General features: G+C 36.5%; 1 protein-coding gene across 1 annotated transcript in view; it reads right to left on the bottom strand.

The window, feature by feature from the left end:
- Positions 1-20,398, bottom strand: part of LOC134754989 (retinal homeobox protein Rx3-like) — a 72,277-nt gene that overhangs the window by 50,029 nt on the left and 1,850 nt on the right. The window contains exon 2 of the mRNA XM_063691473.1: positions 269-498. Within this exon, the coding sequence (XP_063547543.1) occupies positions 269-498 (230 nt within the window). The remainder of the gene's footprint in view (positions 1-268; positions 499-20,398) is intronic.

Raw genomic sequence — 20,398 nt, 5'->3', positions numbered from 1 at the left:
GACGCAACTCGAAGATTCGTTCTAATTCTTGAAGCTGATCCGATTCTATTGGTATATCCGGTCTTGCTTCTCCGGTCAATCGTTGTCCTACTAATAGTGGAAACAATTGGACAGTTAGTAGGTATATACCTGCACTTTAACCTCCCTCGAATACACATCAGACCTTTTCTCGAACGCCCCTTCGAGCTGATATGTGGTGAAAGTTGTCCGGTGCTCGGTGCTTCTTGCCACAGGGTTTCCTACTTATGGTGGGATAGTGAGTACATACCTGCACTCTGACTTCAGGCAAGTTGACTTTCATCGCGAGCTCTTCCCTCGAATAGACATCCGGGTAGTGGCTCTTCTCGAAGGCCCGTTCTAGCTCATGGAGCTGATATGTAGTGAATGTCGTCCGGTTTCGTCGGTGCTTCTTTTTGCCGTCGGCCGCCGGGTCGTCGTCTGAGGCTGCGGGGGACTTGTCGGGGTGGAAGCCGTCATTGCTGTTGCAAGATCCTTCACCTGGAACATGGGAAGGGGGGGTAAGATACAAATTTCAATTTAATATGATGATGATGATGATAGGTACCACTTAGTAGGTATGAGTTATGTCATAGGTATATTTATACATAACGTTTATTTTAAAGGTTTTTTAAAACTAAATAACTAGATCGGAATGGAATCGACGTTCCCCAAAAATTAGACAATTACATATCTAAAATAACAATTGAGTATTCAACATCATACAATAAGTATCTATTTACTATACAATTGTTAAATAAAACAAGTCAACTTAACGTTTCATTAATCATCATTGTTTCCACGGAAATGCGCAATAACAGTCGTAAACAACAAGTAAACACTTGCTTACTTCATAATTACCATACCATACTGATCATACATCACCTGCATGCATTACACTTGCAGTACAAGCACATGTGCGAGTGGCGAGTACATGCATGTACGAGTTACTAACTATAAGTTAGTAACGTGCGGTAAGTCAGCACATGTGTTCAAGTAAATGGATGTGTATCCTGTTGGATTCATGGTTCAGAACGGGATTGTAGGTGAACTTGTACTAAAACCAGAGATATTTGACCTGCCATATGTACTTATATATGGTTCAAAAGTGAGAAGGGGGGGGGGGACATTTTTAGGGTTCCGTACCCAAAGGGTAAAAACGGGACCCTATTACTAAGACTTCGCTGTCTGTCTGTTTGTCAGTCTGTCTGTCTGTCCGTCTGTCACCAGGCCAGGCGAGATACATCTTATGAACCGTGATAGCTAGACAGTTGACATTTTCACAGATGATGTATTTCTGTTGCCGCTATAACAACAAATACTAAAAACATAATAAAATAAATATTTAAGTGGGGCTCCCATACAACGTGTTTTTTTGCCGTTTTTGCCCTTCGTGCGCGAGTCCGACTCGTACTTGGCTGGTTTTTTTTCTTACCAACGACATCCCACATATTCTGGTTTTTATTTTACCACAAACAAACAAAAGGTCTAGCATAGTTTATTTATATTTAGGCCAAATTGCACATTTCTAACATTAACGATCATGGAGCAAAGCCTCGGACGGACAGACGGACAGACAGACGGACACGGCGAAACTTTAAGGGACCGGAACTGAAATATAAACATGCGCTATATGTGAAGTATTAAAAGCGATGTTCACGCTCGACGGGACAAAAATACAGTTAACTTTGGCTGGCACACATTTTCTGTTTGATATGTAACAAATTTAATGTTAAATACGAGTAACTAATGTGCACCACTTACATGTTCAACGTTAAATACGGCGCTACTTCAGACAATCTTAGTCCTTTTTGTACCGAGACTGACTAAAATAGCAACCAGGTTCGTACGTTTTCGTGAAAATACGATGGAATACAATTATGCACTACATCTGTACCTATACATACTTACCTACAAGTAAATTTTAAAGATCTAGGTGTAATGACACTGACTGATGATTTGGTGCAACTGGTGAAACTTTGTGCGAAAACTGAAAGCTAGGGATTCGGTTATCAGTAATGTCACAGCGAAGATACAAAAATGTTACAAATAAAATTTAGTTTTAGTTTTTACTTAGAGATAAATATTTTTTATTAGATTATTTTAAACCGGGTCACTCACGTATTATTAAGTCGAATAGCTCGACATGTCCGTGAAGACGGTCCTCGTAAATTGGACCGAAACATGTCGAGCTATTCGACTTAATAATACGTGAGTGACCCGGTTTAAAATAATCTAATATGTTTGAGTCTCACGGGAGTTTTATAGTTAAATATTTTTTAGTTGTAATATTATTAATTACCTATAATTTAGTACTTAACATAGTTTTTAGGTTTTTTTATACTAACACCGTTATGGATCAATGCAGATCTGAAATAAACGATTTTATTATTATTATTTATAAAATTAATATGTGAGCCCTTCCGTACTGGAATAAACAGCCAATTATGCAAATCAATCAAGCATTTCTACTATAATACTCACACTGCACAGTGGTTCCCCCGCGCCGCGCTATCATCACAAAACTTAAAACAAACAGTGATAACATCGCGCGGAGTATCATTCGTCATCGCGTATCGCTCCATCGCCTTCCGTGCCCAACTTTAATTGTTATGAATGTTTTCGGTGAAAATTTGCCGTTTAACTACTTTGTAGGGAATTATGGAAGTTGTGGAGTGAAATACGCATGATTTCCTGGGGATCCGTGTAGTTATCTTACCAAATGATAACCTAGCTTGTTTAGTTAGAATGTTTAATTATCTACGTTAGAGCATAGAGTAACTTATACCAGAGCGGTACTGTCATAGTAAATTTTGTAACCACAGTAAGGTCACTGCCATCTGTCGACACACTTTAAAACTAAAAATGAATATTTATAAAAATACGATAAAATGTATTTAAATATGCATAAATGATTTTTTTTATTTGCATTAATTATTTTTATGATTTTGACCCATGTTCTTTCACTGATATGCGTTAAAATTATTAAATAACAAACGAAACCGTCAACGCCATCTATACGACAGTAGGCCAAAGCTAGTAGCGCCCTCTGAACGAGAATCAAATTTTCTTGATTTTCGAGGCACGTTTTTTCCTTAGACTGTATCCATCTATTACGGAGTTATATCTATCTTTGGTTAGAGTAACTATTACTGTTTAATACGCAGACGCCTATTCCTGCCAAGTGAAATCATCTTACTGCGTTAACCAAGTGTAAATAGAAAGGGATACTTTTTAAACATTACGGGTTCCAATGCTTAATATTGAATATAGCCTAGGTAGTCACTGAAGTTTTTTTTTCCTGTTTCTTAACCGCATATCCTATTGCTATTGAAATAATATAAACCACTCTTAACTATTAGACCATAACATACACAAAAAAAAAATTAACTATTTACGGTCCAAACGGAACTTGAATAATTTAGTCACATGTTGTAATCTTGCACAGCACAAATATCTAGAACTTATCTTTAAGGCTTTGATAAATATTTTTGTACCAGATATTCTTGCGCGTTTTGTTTTGCAAAATATTATTGCAACAACTTTAGTACATGTTTATGTGAAAGTTGGTTTGTTGCGGGCGCGTGTGCGGAAATGGTGCATTTATCATTCAATTATTTTGTCTACGCTCGTGCTTCCAGCCCACTGTTAGTACTGTTACACAGACGCATCCATTGAGCAGACATGAATAAAATTACTAGTATATATCCGTAGGTAGTTAGACCAAGCTAAGTTGGCAGCGATTTTGATAGCCCAGATCGTGCAAGTGTTATTTTAAACGTCATACTTCTTCATACTTGTATGAAATTATGACGTTTAAATAACACTTCCACTGTCTGGGCTATCAAAATCGATGCCAACTTAGCTTGATCTAACTCTATACATTGTTCCTACTCTTTTAGTCAATGAAACAAGCTAATGTACGACGTAATAAATACCAAAGTTAAAACAGAAAAAATGTACAACCATCCTTAAAGTTTATAGTCTATGATGGTTCATTATTTTTAGTATGTGGGTATTTTTGCACTTTGTAGTTTTTCCTCAGTCACCCGTTGACCACGAACGCTGTAAAGGGTTCGAAACGTAGGGATGTATTATAAATTCAATATACGCGAAATAATCCGTTTTCATAGTTTTATTTCATGAAAATTCTCAAATTGAGCATTAAATTTGAGAATTTGATAGAGAAAAAAAGAAAGAGATTGCATGTAGGTTTGACTATACCTAATAAATCACATCAAATTTGATTTATTAAGTATTCTATTAGAATTTTGAAGGAAGAGAAATATATGTAACAATTCAGGCTAGTAGTAGTAGGCAAGAGATGTATGGGCACTGTGAATCTCGCTTTGTGTGGTAGGGCACAGGACAGCGGATGTCATTCCAGATCTAGATCAGAGCCCAACTGGGGAGGTACCTCCACCTTACAGAAAACCGCAGCCAAATAACACTAGACCCTACTCATAGTGTTGTGTTCCTGCCGGTAAGTAAGGTTGCCAGAGCTCAACGAGGGAGAGGAGTGTTAGGGTCGGCAACGCGCGTGTAATATCTCCGGTGTTGCAGGCGTCCATAGGCTACGGTAACTGCTTACCATCAGGCGGGCCGTATGTTTGATTGCCACCGACGTGGTATAAAAAAAAATAGTATAAAGATTACTCTCGGCTAGTTTAATGAAAGGAAGCCAATATCAAACAAGTCGTGATGACTTAAAATATAACCTCAAAGTGCGCAGTAATTTCAGCAAAAGCGAGCGTATATTGAACACCTGTATCTATAATTTCATTTCTTATCGCTAATCAAATCTCACTCCCACACTTGAGTGGCCGCAGCATCGGCAATTACAACAAAGCAACAACAAAACCGTGTTTCACAAACATGTGTATTTGTGTGTCAACTGTCACTTACGAGCCCGATTAAGAAAACCAAAGCGACAACTACTAACAAATTGAGCGATCAAACTTGATTTTATTTTGTCCCACTCGCTCGTATAATCAAACCCACTGTGCGAGCAAGACAGCCTCACGCATTAAGATCGGCCCGATTACAACTGTTCGTCCGACAAAACAAATAAAAATATTATGGGCAACGCATTAAGACGTGCATTATCATGATAGGATCTATTTTTTTGTAATAATTATCGGTAATCTGGCAACACTCGGCATAATGGCCGTTTTTACGGCCAACCCTAATCACGTGTCAGATTTGTCGTTTTGCTACATATTAAAGCTCTTCGGCTTTAATGATTATTCACATCAATCTTCCCATCCTAATTTAAACCATAACGCATCGTATTAAATTGTATTTCAGCTTGTTCATTAAATTGACAGTTTAATGACTGGACACGTTAATCGTAATTTGATTGTCTGTCCGTCGGCTAATTGAGAGTACTGAATATAATTTTAATTAGTTTCAGTTGTGTAATGATTTGGCGAACTGACAGCCGAGCTTTAAGAAATTGACAATCAACTTATTTCGTAAGTCAAATTAAGACTAGTTTTTGTTGTTCAAGTATTAAATACTTAATTTTCTATTGACAGGGTGTAACACAATACTTAAATAATGATTATATAATTTGTTTTTCAACTATCACTGAATAAAAAAAAAACTACTTGAAAAAGAGTACTTAAGAGCTAGCTCTTTTTTAGAAAGATAGTTGATAATACATAATATTTATTAAGATGACCGTCGAGTCGTTTACAAGTAATGTTCAGAAATTATACAGCAACAAGTAAACAGACCGATATTGTTTGTGTCTGTCTGTCCCCATAATTGAAACCACTGTGTAACCATTCGATTCCATCAAACCGAATTGGGATTGACTTCATTACAGACTTGATTCGAATGATGGCAGCCAATCATGATCGAAAACCGAGGCGAATGAGGAATCATCGGCGAGGGCAGGCTCCCAGACTATAATGGGGGCGCTCGGACTATAATAGAATGGGATAAGGCTGCGGTGTTGCGGCGGCGAGCGGCGGGAAGTTTGATCGCACAACTTTGATTATCTTCATGTAGCTTCAGGGAACTTGGAAATGTAATTGCACACATTGTTAAGGTAGTTGTTGATAGCATATTGTATATTATATGTAACGTGTCACAATCGAGATATCATGGTCATATTGCTCGGTAACTATTATATGACTTCATTTATTCCAGGCAAATAATATATATTATATAGGTATATATTATATTATATTTGCTTGCAAGTCATCTGATGTTTATGGTTTATATTAAATTAGCAGATTAGAAACTGTTTATCGTGGTTTAAACAGCTGAAACATTGTTTCTTTTAGATTGAGAATTTTGTTTTGTATATAATTGAAACTTGCCTAAGCAATTGACAATAAATACTTGAAGCAAAGAGGATATAACATTATAGAGCGGTACTGTCATAGTAAATTTTGTAACAACTGTAAATTCACTGCCATCTATCGATACACTTTAAAACTAAAAATGAAGATTTATAAAAATACCATAAAATGTATTTTAATAAGGATAAATGATTTTTTTTATTTGCATTAATTATTTTAATGATTTTGACCCATGTTCTTTCACTGATATGCGTTAAAATTGTTAAATAACAAACGAAACCGTCAACGCCCTCTATACGAGAGTAGGCCAAAGGTACTGGCGACATCTGATCGAGAGTCAAATTTTCGTGATTTTCGAGGCACGTTTTTTCCTTAGACTGTATCCATCTATTACAGAGTTATATCTTTGACTTGAAGAGATGATTTTTGCCTGTTTTCATAAATGTTTATATAAATTACGAGTATTATAGAAATTTATTTATAAGTATGTAAAGGCAGCTATTATAGAGATAAATATGATACGTATGCTTTAGATATAATTGTAGAGCTACCTCCAGACATTTCACAGTACAATACGACAAATTGCAAATACACAAAAAAATAACAATAAAATTCCTTACATAACTCCAACGGCGATGTTTCAGCTTGCAAAAGAGTCAATTTATAATAAGAGTTTTGAATTATTCACGGTTAGTTTCACTAGACATATTGACCGGGATATAAACCGTTATTACCTTTTGTATTGTTTTTGAGCTTTCGATATTGCATTTGATATTGATTTTTGTATTGATATTGGTAATTACGGTCTATATCCTGGTCAATATAAGTCTAAGCGATTGTCTTTATCTCTAAGCGATTGAAATCAAGAAGCACCCCAGAAATTTTAATAGGGAAGATGGTTTTAACTTATTGGCAACTTGGGGACCATCCAGAAGTTAAAGCCAAGGGATCTATCTTCGGATGTGTGCGCGGATGTTGTGAGTGTTGCGTGTCGGACTATTGACAATAATTAACATTTATGTGTAGTGGGTGGTTTGAAAATGTGATGTCTACCCCAAACTTTAAATGCACTTTTCGTCGGGTAGTCACACAAATCTCTGTTTTGACATTTTGCTGGGACGTCAGTTAGCCGCGACGACGACCAGTGAAACCTGTGTCGAAACGTCGGTATATAAAGGTAACAAAATAAATTCGCGATTGACCCGTTTGTAAATGTGATTTAATATGTGTTCAAACCGCGAAATTTTAAAATGTAATATAAGTCTAGTCAATTTATAATGTCAAACCTGTATGAAAATCGCAGCAACTCCAACACTAGTTGATTTAGTAGCTAATTCCGCTTAGCGCTCCCGCGCTCACCACATTCCTGTCCCTAGCCACAGCCTTATCGGACGCGGTAATACGCTGCAATCGAGTCACACACACACACATACAATATACATACATACGTCATACATGTCACAACATTGACAACAGATGCCCATAGGCTGTAAACCGGAGGTACCACAGACCATATACTAAACTAGACGCAGCAAATGCTCGTACTTCAAAGTAAGTACGATAGTGTAATTTTTACGGGTCTGGTGCATTGCACAAAATCCGCTTAGTCACGCTCCCGTTTTTCAGGTATTTTTTGCTAAAATACAACACGCTCAGGGCGCCATAATTCATGTTACAAATCCTAAGATAAATTTATTTTTCATAGTTAAAACTTACACTGTTTTGAAAGTTAAAATTTACATTGACATTTGTTATTTTTATTAGTTCTAAAATAGTTACCTATAATTACCTTAAGGCATTAAGTCCGCCATTTGTACCTTCATATATTGTACAATAAAGATTGCATCGGCACTACCATCAGCTGGTGAGATTGTGGTCAAATGCTTGCCTTTTTGTAATAAAAAAAAATAACAACTGTGAAAGGTAACTAATCCTAAACCAATAGCAAAGATAGATATACCTCCGTAATAGATGGATACAGTCTAAGGAAAAAACGTGCCTCGAAAATCAAGAAAATTTGATTCTCTTTCAGAGGGTGCTACTAGTTTTGGCCTACAGTCGTATAGATGGCGTTGACGGTTTCGTTTATTATTTCACAATTTTAACGCATATTAGTGAAAGAACATGGGTCAAAATCATAAAAATAATTAATGCAAATAAAAAAAATCATTTATCTATATTTAAATACATTCTATCGTATTTTTATAAATCTTCATTTTTAGTTTTAAAGTGTGTCGACAGATGGCAGTGAATTTACTGGGGTTACAAAATTTACTATGACAGTACCGCTCTAGTATAAGTTACTCTATGCCAATAGGCAATATCAATATATGTTTCACAACGGTAAGTTTAAAAACGCCTTCCGATAGATAGAGTCACACAACACTTTACAATGCATTATTATGCGAGGACATTAAAATACGTAAAAATTATAATACCACATTAAAAGAATGCGTGGAACTGTGGAACCATAAAAAAACCGGCCAAGTGCGAGTCGGACTCGCGCACGTAAGGTTCCGTACTTTTTAGTATTTGTTGTTATAGCGGCAACTATCACGGTTCATGAGATACAGCCTGGTGACAAACAGACAGACGGACAGACGGACAGCGGAGTCTTAGTAATAGGGTCCCGTTTTAACCCTTTGGGTACGGAACCCTAAAAAAGTTTTACTTTGGAGAGTACCGTGCTTGAAATCTATTCTATCTATGGTCTGTGCCCTAACCTAACCTTATTTGATAGGGGATCGATTGGTGGGGTCAAGTACTCGACAAATACTGCTTGTGAGTACTCTTATATATATATATCTGCGCTAGTCTTGGTTGCACTGTACAGAACCATATAGATAAAGCCACCCTGTATAGTATACAGGATGGCGTGTAACAGGAACAAATAATATTTAAATGAAATTCTTTGAAATCGGTAAAAAAAACTGGACAAGTGCGAGTCGTACTCGCCCACCGAGGGTTCCGTACTTTTTAGTATTTTTTGTTATAGCGGCAACAGAAATACATCATCTGTGAAAATTTCAGATGTGGTTCATGAGATACAGCCTGGTGACAGACAGACGGACAGTGGAGTCTTAGTAATAGGGTCCCGTGTTTACCCTTTGGGTACGGAACCCTAAAAAGGTAGGCTACATAGAACTACTTCACGTTTACACACTAAATTTTATATCGCTTTTTAGCGATAAGACCGCCTGTTGTTTACCTCTGCTTCTGTTTCTGTTTTCTTTTGTATTGTTTTCTTTAATTGAGGTGTACAATAAAGAGTATTTGTATTGTAAATTTTATGATATACAAGTTATTGACATTAAAATACACGATCTAAAAGTAGATGTTGAAGTCACCAGCAGTGGTCATCAGTTTAATCATCCTATTATCACAACAGCTAATTCGATATTAAGCAATTATAATGGTTATCCAATTAAACGTACACATTCGTGACACACATCCACACTTATTCCGTTATAAGCATAACCTTTTCAGGTTATAGTTTCCCCCAATTAACTTCATAACAAACAAATAAGCTTCGTAATCAGGAACGGGGAAGTCAAAGACTGCCTCCTATAGACACTGCGTTTTTAATACGATAGTGGACAACCGCGTGTACGTAGGCCCCAATTTCGTCACTAGATATTGACATTATCGAAAGTATTTCTAAACAATTTATTGTACAGTCGAAAGCAAAAATATCGATCCAGACGACTGGCTCAAAAATATGTGAACACGACTTTATTGTCTAAGGTGTAAGAGATACACATATTTTTGAAACTTTGAGAATGTATATATATTTATGCCCTTGACTGTATATTACCCGTACTTATGCCCCTACGTATGACTTTTTTAGATTTTTTGATAATTTTAAGAGTTAGGAGCGAACAACTAATTCCCTACAAAATTTAAAGCGCTTCCAACTCCAACTCTTATTATACATAATTACAAAATTGAAAAAAATCAAACTAACTCAGTAATCAAACACATAACTGTGGTTAAATAGTACATCATTGCATCCATCAAATTGCATAAACAATAATAAGATCACTATTATCTTCATTAAATAAATGAAATTGAATTGTATAAAATGTTTTTATACTGTTGATTTGGGATACTGTTATTTTAAATTGGGACATCCGGACTACTTAATGTTTTACACCGGTCAACCACCGGTTAAGGTATTGGTTTGTTTTGTAACAACAAAATTAGTTTAGGATATTATTCAAAATTTATTCATTACTCAAGTTCAGTTATTTTTTGAATTACCCAATGAGTCGGTAATTTTTTTTGGTGTGTAGCGAGTGCGCCATCTAGTAAATAGGTAATCTGTGTAGGAAATAAAAGAATAACAAGCAGAATTAGTCGCGACCAGGTTGCGTGTCACCCTCACCTGACCACTCACAACCCCTATTCCCACGACATACGGTCTACATTCGCTCAGTCAACTGTATGCTGATTGTATGGCGATAATATTAAATTAATGGGCTAATTAATAATTTCACACAAATTATACCGAGAGTGACCGCGTTCGGGCGATCAATGGAATGGTCTGAAGGTTAATTTTCTCATTGGTTTTTAATTTTGAAGAAATTATTATTTACAAACGACGGGACTCGGGACGGGAGTTAATAAACAAGACCAAGTGCGGGAAGTTCGAAAAACTCGCGCGCCTAGAAGATGTCGATGTCAACTTTAGCCTGTCTTCTCCGAGACCACGGGGACAACGCCGTGCTCCAAACATCGGAGATAAATTCAAAACTTATTTTACAACGACGGGACTTAATCAGTCCCGTCGTTGTGAATAATAATGAATAAAGCCTACTCTGATGGCTACTGACTGACAAAAATGTTCCTTTTAACTTTGTTAAATACGATTTTTCGAGGATCCCAATTTCAGATCCTGACTTAATGACAATGGGACTTACAAAAAAAAAATATTCAAGTCGCTGAAGCCGGCTTTGAGAAACCGGAATATATATAAAAAAAATCGTAATATATATAAATTCGTATAGATTAGTGTAAAAATAATTTATATTGTAATTTAATATTATGAAATAAATAAATCTAAATCTATAATAAAAAAATACCGACGAATAGAAAACCTTGTTTATCGAAGTTGTTGGTTCCTCTGTGTATTAAGGTGCCGCGGGTTCAGCCTGCAGAGCTTTAAAAAAAACCGGCCAAGTGCGAGTCGGACTCGCGTTCCAAGGTTTCCGTACATTACACAGTTTTTAACAATGTGCCTATTTTTTATGTGAAACGTGACATGTATTTAAAGAATCCGTAGGGTTCGGATCAAAAACTAAGTAATTAAGTCCGACTCACGCTTGACTGCGCATTTCTAATAGGTTTTCCTGAGATCTATAGGTAAAGAGCTATTTTGTATAATTTTAAATATATATTTGAGATTCACGTAATGAGCTCTTTCATTTGATATGTAACACGATATAATTTTCAAAACTTTATTTTTTAATTTTCTTATTTACCCCCCAAAAGTGGCTCCCATGTTTAAAATTCATTTGTTTACGTTACATGTCCGTCTTTGGGTCACAAACTTACGTATGTGTACCAAATTTAAAATTAATTGGTCACTTAGTTGGTAACTTAAGTAGTTTCGGAGAAAATAGGCTGTGACAGACGGACAGACGGACAGACAGACAGACGCACCAGTGATCCTATAAGGGTTCCGTTTTTTTCCTTTTGAGGTACGGAACCCTAAAAATACATAATTGCACTATTTTAGATCAAAATACGGTTGCCAAAATATATGAATAGCAACCTTGAGGAATGTCTCTAGTAACCTCATCGATTCGAAACCTGATTTTTTGACTTTCGCTCGATAGACAAAACCACGAACATAGTTCTAAAACGCACATTAAAAATTAGTAATTTTTTTTTCCACAAAATATAAAAATATGATAATTGCTTCTAATAATGCCCAATTTTATTTTTATCGAACTTATCGAATACCTACCTACTTTTTTGTTAAAATGATTAAAAATAACATTTCTACAACATGATATCCGCGACCCCGGGCACACATAGCCGTCTCTCTCACGCTTACGCCTAGTGAGAGAAGAACCTGAACCCACGGGGCCTTAATTTCAAGATGGCGTCTATGGGACCCGATCTTGATATGGCGCACGGCTCCCGCGGCTACCAGTTTCCTTTGTTCAAAAACATCTTTGTTCAATGTGTAGTCCAGAGAGAGCAAAATGTACATTATTTTGGCTACGCTACACAAGCATCACTTTTGATTTGTGAAGAATTTATTAATTTGTAATGGTTAAAAGATTATGAAAAAGTAGAAAAATTACAGCTTCTAATGTAAAAGTTCTTCGTAGTCTAAGCAAGTTATTATGAAACTAATTATCAAAAATATATTAAAGTGAACTATATGTTTCACAATCTACATTAGAAAAGGCTTGTTCCTAACATTATTTTCAAATCCTTATAAAATATTACATTAAATGAAAATGCTACTCTGGAAGTAAATTTAGAATGAAATCTAATCGCAAAAAGCAAACAACTTATTTGAAGAAAGGTATTGGTTTATTCCATAAGTTTACGCACAATAAAGCAAAAGAAAGACGAAAAGGCTAGTAAATCGAATGTATCTCAATTGTGATCTCAATTAACTTCGAACAAAACGCATTCCTTTCAGTTTCAAAACCGCCTCATTACGATAACACCTTTAAAACAGCGCAATTTAAAACAATTTTTTTTTAAATTATATCGCAACCTAATGTACCCAAAGTATCCAAACATGCGTGTGCGCAGGAAACGGCTGTCAGCGCCGGCGCCGGCCGTAATAGCGCAGTTGCAACACTATCGATCTCGCATCCGGTGTTGCCACAGAAGGCTTGAGATTCTAAATTTCTAATGTATACTACTGACAGGTCAGTTCGAACGTATAGTGACATTAGCATTATATTTGAATCATATTCAAATCATAATATTTAGTTATCGTGCATCTCGCCTACATACATGTACGGACAAGTACGAGCTAAATGCACGATAACTAAATAACATGATTCAAATATCATTCTAATGTCAGTGTACGTTCGAATTGGCCTGTGTAGCCTACTACTAGCCTTAGCTTGTGACTTCTGTCACTTTTAAATTATTACCCTCTTTAGGGTTCAATTTCAAGATCACCTTTTCTTTTTTTTTTTCTTTTTTTTTATGTGATATTCAGCAAACGAGCAGACGAGCCGCCTGATGGGAAGCAGTCATCGTCGCCCATGGACGTAAGCAACATCACAGGAGCCACTTAAGCATTGCCGACCCTTGAGAACCCTAAATACCCGCTTCTTGAATCCCATGTCGTAGCACAAAGGAAATACCTCAGGAGGCAACTCATTCCACATTCTGCACGTTCTGGGAAGAAACGAGCGGGATGCCCGCTTATTCATGGTGTGCCATGTGTCTAAGAAGTGAGGATGAGCTTTGCTCCTTTGGCGGGAGGTGCGGTGATAGAAACGAGACGATGGCACCAGATCAAAAAGTTCTTCGGAACATTCCCCATTGTACAGACGGTAGAACATGCAAAGAGAGCCAACGTCTCTCCGAAGACTAAGAGGTTCTAAGCCGCCAGTAAGTTCGGAATTGCCGACAATACGAACTGCCCGACGTTGGATAGAGTCAAGGGGAAGGAGCTGGTATTGTGGAGCGCCAGACCAGAGATGAGAACAGTACTCCATATGGGGTCGAACCTGCGCTTTATATAACAAAAGTCGGTGACCCGGTGTGAAGTACTGTTTGGCTCTGTTAAGCACCCCAAGCTTTTTGGAGGCCAGTTTGGCTTTTTGTTCCAGATGACTACGAGTGTGAAGTATCCCGAGTGGAGCCGAGTATTCTTAGTGGAGTTTTACAACATTTAAAAAATATATGTTTTAAATATCATCGTCCTACAGTCAATGGTTTGGGCGTCAGTTAATGTATCAATATAATAAGTAATAATCCTTATATATTTAAATATTAGTAAATTAACTTAAGAAAGAGGGGCCTGTAACTGTAAATAAATGACAATTAAGTAAGATATGAAGGGTACACGGAAAGAACATGTCTAGTCACTTTAGTAACATTTTGAGTAATCAAGGTTTTAAAATTTGGAACCATGTCAAAATGTATGGTAATTCCGTGACCAGGTCTTTTTTAACAAAAAAAAGTTTTGTTACATATATTATACAGTGGTAGCAAAAGATATAACTAATAGTTCATTAAGAGCTCTACATTTTGAAATTAAAATCTCATTTTTCGAAAAAAGTGACGACATGTTCTTTCCGTGTACCCTTCATATGAGGATGAATAAGTCTTAGCCAAGAAATAAAGTTTGCAATTAAAATAACAACAAAACTATTATTAGTGATACGAACTTTAAATATGGAATTTCTATCCGAACTAAGTACTACATTTAATAGGAACTTTATTATTTTACCTAGGTAACTTAGCAAAACGAAATCTAAATATTTGAACAGAAAATTATGACAAAATGATTAAAAATTAAGTTATAAGAAACTCTCTACCCTAAAACCTCTCAACTATAGTTTAAACGCTCTCGTTGTTGAGATTTACTTTTCTCAATAATCAACAATAAGGAAATTAGAAAAATAAAGAAACTGAGAAAAATGATACAAAGCAGAATTAATACAGGATTTTTCCAAAAGTTGCATTTATGTAGAAGAAATTCAACAATGTTATAAATAACATATATTGTTTTTAGGGTTCCGTACCCAAAGGGTAAAAACGGGACCCTATTACTAAGACTCCGCTGTCCGTCTGTCCGTCTGTCCGTCTGTCCGTCTGTCTGTCACCAGGCTGTATCTCATGAACCGTGACAGTTGAAATTTTCACAGATGATGTATTTCTGTTGCCGCTATAACAACAAATACTAAAAAGTACGGAACCCTCGGTGCGTGAGTCCGACTCGCACTTGGCCGGTTTTCTTTTTGTAACATATTACACAATAAACAAATTTTACAGCATTAAAATTTCGCCAAACTGTTCTATACTTACCTATACATATAATACCTAGTACAAAAAAATATCATAATAGATGTGAAAAAATTTTTTTGCTAAAACTAAGTAGTTTTAGTTACATATAACAAACATTCCTTAAGTTAATGTAAATAGGTTAGAATGTTCTATAGGATGATTGGGTTTAACCTAATAATCACAGGCAGTCAGTATTAGCTTGGAATAATGTTTTTATTGGGATCTATATTCATAGTAACTCCTTGAAAAATATCTGTCTCAGAGTAAGTCTTCCTTAAATCTAAAGGTCATTTAAACATAATTTTAAAACTAACACGAGACTTAATCGCGTACAAACTTACGTTTATTTATGGCCTGACGTTTCGAACGTGACGTTACGTTCGTGGTCACAGGCAGGCTGGCGAGGAATTGTATCAACATCTTGCCGCGCGGGTTTTGCGAACTACCCGCACTTGATCTTGATTGTTAACTTGTACCCCCGCGCTTGTACTTGTGCGCGCGCTTGTAAAACCCGCGCGGCAAGAAGATGTTGACACAATTCCTCGCCAGTCTACCTGTGACCACGAACGTAACGTCACGTTCGAAACGTCAGGCCATAAATAAACGTAAGTTTGTACGCGATTGTCCCGTGTTAGTTTTAAAATTATGAGTGAAAATCGTGTTAGTTTAAATCAGTATAGGCAAATATAGATATAACTCCGTAATAGATGGATACAGTCTAAGGAAAAAACTTGCCTCGAAAATCAAGAAAATTTGATTCTAGTTTAGAGGCCGCTACTAGCTTTGGCCTACTGTCGTATAGATGGCGTTGACGGTTTCGTTTGTTATTTAACAATTTTAACGCATATCAGTGAAAAAACATGGGTCAAAATCATAAAAATAATTAATGCAAATAAAAAAAATCATTTATCCATATTTAAATACATTTTATCGTATTTTTATAAATCTTCATTTTTAGTTTTAAAGTGTGTCGACAGATGGCAGTGAATTTACTGGGGTTACAAAATTTACTATGACAGTACCGCTCTAGTATAAGTTACTCTATGGTATAGGTCATTTAAACAACCTACAGACTATAAATACATTATAATACAAGTGTGACAGGAAATGAGGTATATTTCCATGGCGGTTTCCCGTTCTCAGAGCAGGCAGGCAAAGTGATTGCCGGCGGGAAGCGGCCGATCACCGCCGTAAGGATAGACATTACCAGCCCGTACAGGAAATGCCATATTTACAGCCTAATTTTGGAGTATTTCAGGGAAATGTTATTTGAAAACGCTACTCTTTTGATGTTTTCTGAGAATGGAAGGAGACTTCCTTGAATTTGGACAAGATTGGAGTCTTGTATAGGTACTTACATACTTTGATTTTTTTTGAATCAAGTGACGGATAATCAGAATAGATATATTCATCATCATCATCATCATGTCAGCCGATAGACGTCCACTGCTGGACATAGGCCTCCCCCAAGGCTCGCCACTCCGACCGATCCTGTGCCGCTCGCAACCACCGAATTCCCGCGACCTTCACCAGGTCGTCGCTCCATCTCGTTGGAGGCCTACCGGCAGTTCGTCTTCCGGTACGCGGACGCCACTCCAGAACCTTCCGGCCCCACCGGCCATCAGTTCTGCGAGCAATGTGCCCCGCCCACTGCCACTTAAGGTTTGCAATTCTGCGAGCTATGTCGGTGATCCTAGTTCTACTGCGGATATCATCATTTCTGACTATCACGCAGAGAAACCCCGAGCATAGCTCTCTCCATTGCCCTTTGCGTGACCTTGAGCCTTCTTATGATAGATATATTATTAATTTGAATATGTTTTGATTTGAGGTTATAATCTATTTTACGGTGATATGGACGTACATAATTATATAGGGGCAAAAAGAAGAGGCATTAATTATCAAAAAGTCAAAAGAAGTTGTGCAGAGGTCGTGAAAATGGAGTTGTAAGTTTTTGGACTTTTTGACACCTTTTACGCGCCCGACGTCGCGGGCAGAGGCTAGTGTTTGGCTATAAATTACCCAATACTCGCGTAACGCGTAGCACTTGCTACGGCGTAACCACGTAGCGTAGCTATTGCTACACTTCCTACACGCACAATTTTTTTTAATGGATGTTAATATAATATCATTTTAATAGCGTTTGTGCATCTTGTATAGTCAACATTAAGAGTAGCGCATAAAACAATGCACCAAATGTATCTGCCACCCTGAAACACTTTTACAAATGGAGATATACCTGTAGCTGTACCATGCGTTGACACTTGACGTTTACGTTAACGATTGCGTCAACTCGATCGCAGTCCAGCTCGCTTGCACTGATGTATTGGTGCGATAGAGAGGGAATGCGATCGAATTTATGCAGACGCTAACGTAAATGTCATGTCTCGTGGCAGCCGTGCAGATCGCATTCAAAAGTAACTGGGAAAATCTAATCTGCATTTTTTTTTATTAAGGTCTACCAACAGTTATTACATCTGATAATAAATATAATTATATATACATAGATATCTATTTTTGTTACGCTATTAGATAATGCTACCATCTAAATACATACTGACTAGGGAATGCATACCGGTTTTTAATTGTATAAAAGAAACCGGTTAATAACCGGTTATTGACCGAAATTTCATACAAATAAAAACCGGTTTGCATTCCCTAATACTGACCTAGTATTTTTGATGCTAATTGTGATTGTATTTTGGTAGGTAGTATCAAAGATAGATATAACTCCGTAAAATGGATACAGTCTAAGGAAAAAACGTGCCTCGAAAATCAAGAAAATTTGATTCTCGTTCAGAGGGCGCTACTAGTTTTGGCCTACAGTTGTATAGATGGCGTTGACGGTTTCGTTAGTTATTTAACAATTTTAACGCATATTAGTGAAAGAACATGGGTCAAAATCATAAAAATAATTAATGCAAATAAAAAAAATCATTTATCTATATTTAAATACATTCTATCGTATTTTTATAAATCTTCATTTTTAGTTTTAAAGTGTGTCGACAGATGGCAGTGAATTTACTGGGGTTACAAAATTTACTATGACAGTACCGCTCTAGTATAAGTTACTCTATGGTAGTATATACCTATTAGTTCGAGGGCAAAGTAATATAGGTATTATTAAACTTCAAATGGTACTTTCTTGGAATTAGGGTTTCATGTTTTGGGGATGGGATCGGAAGAGGTTACCCAAGCTGCCCAGGACCGGAGTCAGTGAATGTGATTCGAGCACTACACCCCAGCAGAAAGACCTCAGCGAACTCGGCGCCGTCGACTGGACAGAAACGGCTTTGGGCAGAGTAGCATGGCGGTCTTTGGTGTCGGAGGCCAAGATCCACTTCGGGTCGTCGCGCCACAGCAGTAAGTAAGTACCCCAGCAGAGGGTAACAGGAAGAAGAACATACTTATTTTCGCAGGTATAGTTAGCAAACCATTGTTTAGAAAATCACATTTCAAGTGGCCGTGGTTTAATTTGTTCCTATAATTTGTGTAAGTTTTCGTTGTAATTTAATATTTTGAAATTCCTTGTTAGTGTCATAGAGTAACATATACTAGAGCGGTACTGTCATAGTACATTTTGTAACCACGGTAAATTCACTGCCATCTATCGACACACTTTAAAACTAAAAATGAAGATTTATAAAAATACGATAAAATGTATTTAAATATGGATAAATGATTTTTTTTAATTGCATTAATTATTTTTATGATTTTGACCAATGTTCTTTCACTGATATGCGTTAAAATTATTAAATAACAAACGAAATCGTCAACGCCATCTATACGACAGTAGGCCAAAGCTAGTAGCGCCCTCTGAGCGAGAATCAAATTTTCTTGATTTTCGAGGCACGTTTTTTCATTAGACTGTATCTTTGTTAGTGTGTACCTTAAGCTGTAAGCGTACGAAAGAAATTTGTGAAATAAATAATTACCAACAATTACAGCGGATGAAAATTTGGCGTTGGTTAGGTTAAACTAGTTAGTAGGTACTAATATATAATTTACAAAATAAAATATTAAATAACGATACATATTCGAAACATCGGTACCACTTGGTTATTCGCCAGAAAGTTAAAAAAATAAATAAATAAAGTAAATTGGGAAGTAATAAGTTTTCACACAATTTTAGCCAAAATAACTGTTTAAACTCTCTCGTTTTGTACACATATTTGAAGTTATTAACGGGTCTAAATAATAGCCAATATATTAAACCAAACAAATATTTAAATCAATTTTTTAACATGCAGATACGTCTGCGAGCGATACTCTAAATTATATATTAAAGGAAAAAAATGGAAAAAGTTACACTTCCGGCAGGATTTGAACCCGCAACCTCCGCAATCCGTGCGTTGCTCTTAACCAATTGAGCTACGGAAGCCTACCAGAACCTTGCAAATTGCGGATTGCGGACGTTGCGGGTTCAAATCCTGCCGGAAGTGTAACTTTTTCCATTTTTTCCTTTAATATAAAATTTGAAATATTTAAATATTATGTACTATTTAAAAATGTAGTAAAACAATCTATTTAGGCGTATATTTTACTGGGAGTATAAAAGGACAACATTTTACATTAAGCGCGCGCCGTCGCATCTCGCGAAAGACTTCGACGCGCCGTCCACTCACCTACACCAAAGATAAATATAACTCCGTAAAAAGCGCCACTTGCACCATTCCACTAACCCGGGGTTAACCGATTAAACCTGGAGATACCATGGTTACCAGTACAATTTGACACTGGGTTAATGGTTTAACCGCTTAACCCCGGGTTAGTGGGATGGTGCAAGTGGGCCATGTGAACAACGATTTTAACCCTTATTTTATACTGTTCTGAAATTATTTATATTTTTATACTAGGTAGTTACTTTTTTTTTCAAACGATGACGCTTAAACAAAAACATATAAGTAGAAAATTATTTTTCTCAAAAATGGACGGCAAAGTCGACGTTGCCGGTTAAAAAGTTGGTCGCGAAGTGCGTTGTTTATGGTCAGTCAAAAAATTAAAAAGTTAAAAACATTGCAGTCTCTATTTCGGGACTGCAATGTTGCATACAAATTCCATTATTTGTCGAGTTCCAAACTTTTTAAAAGTTGAAGTGG

Source organism: Cydia strobilella, chromosome 2 (genome assembly GCF_947568885.1).
Source record: "Cydia strobilella chromosome 2, ilCydStro3.1, whole genome shotgun sequence".
In the NCBI taxonomy this organism is placed as follows: domain Eukaryota; kingdom Metazoa; phylum Arthropoda; class Insecta; order Lepidoptera; family Tortricidae; genus Cydia; species Cydia strobilella.
This window is presented reverse-complemented; position numbering and strand designations above follow the sequence as displayed.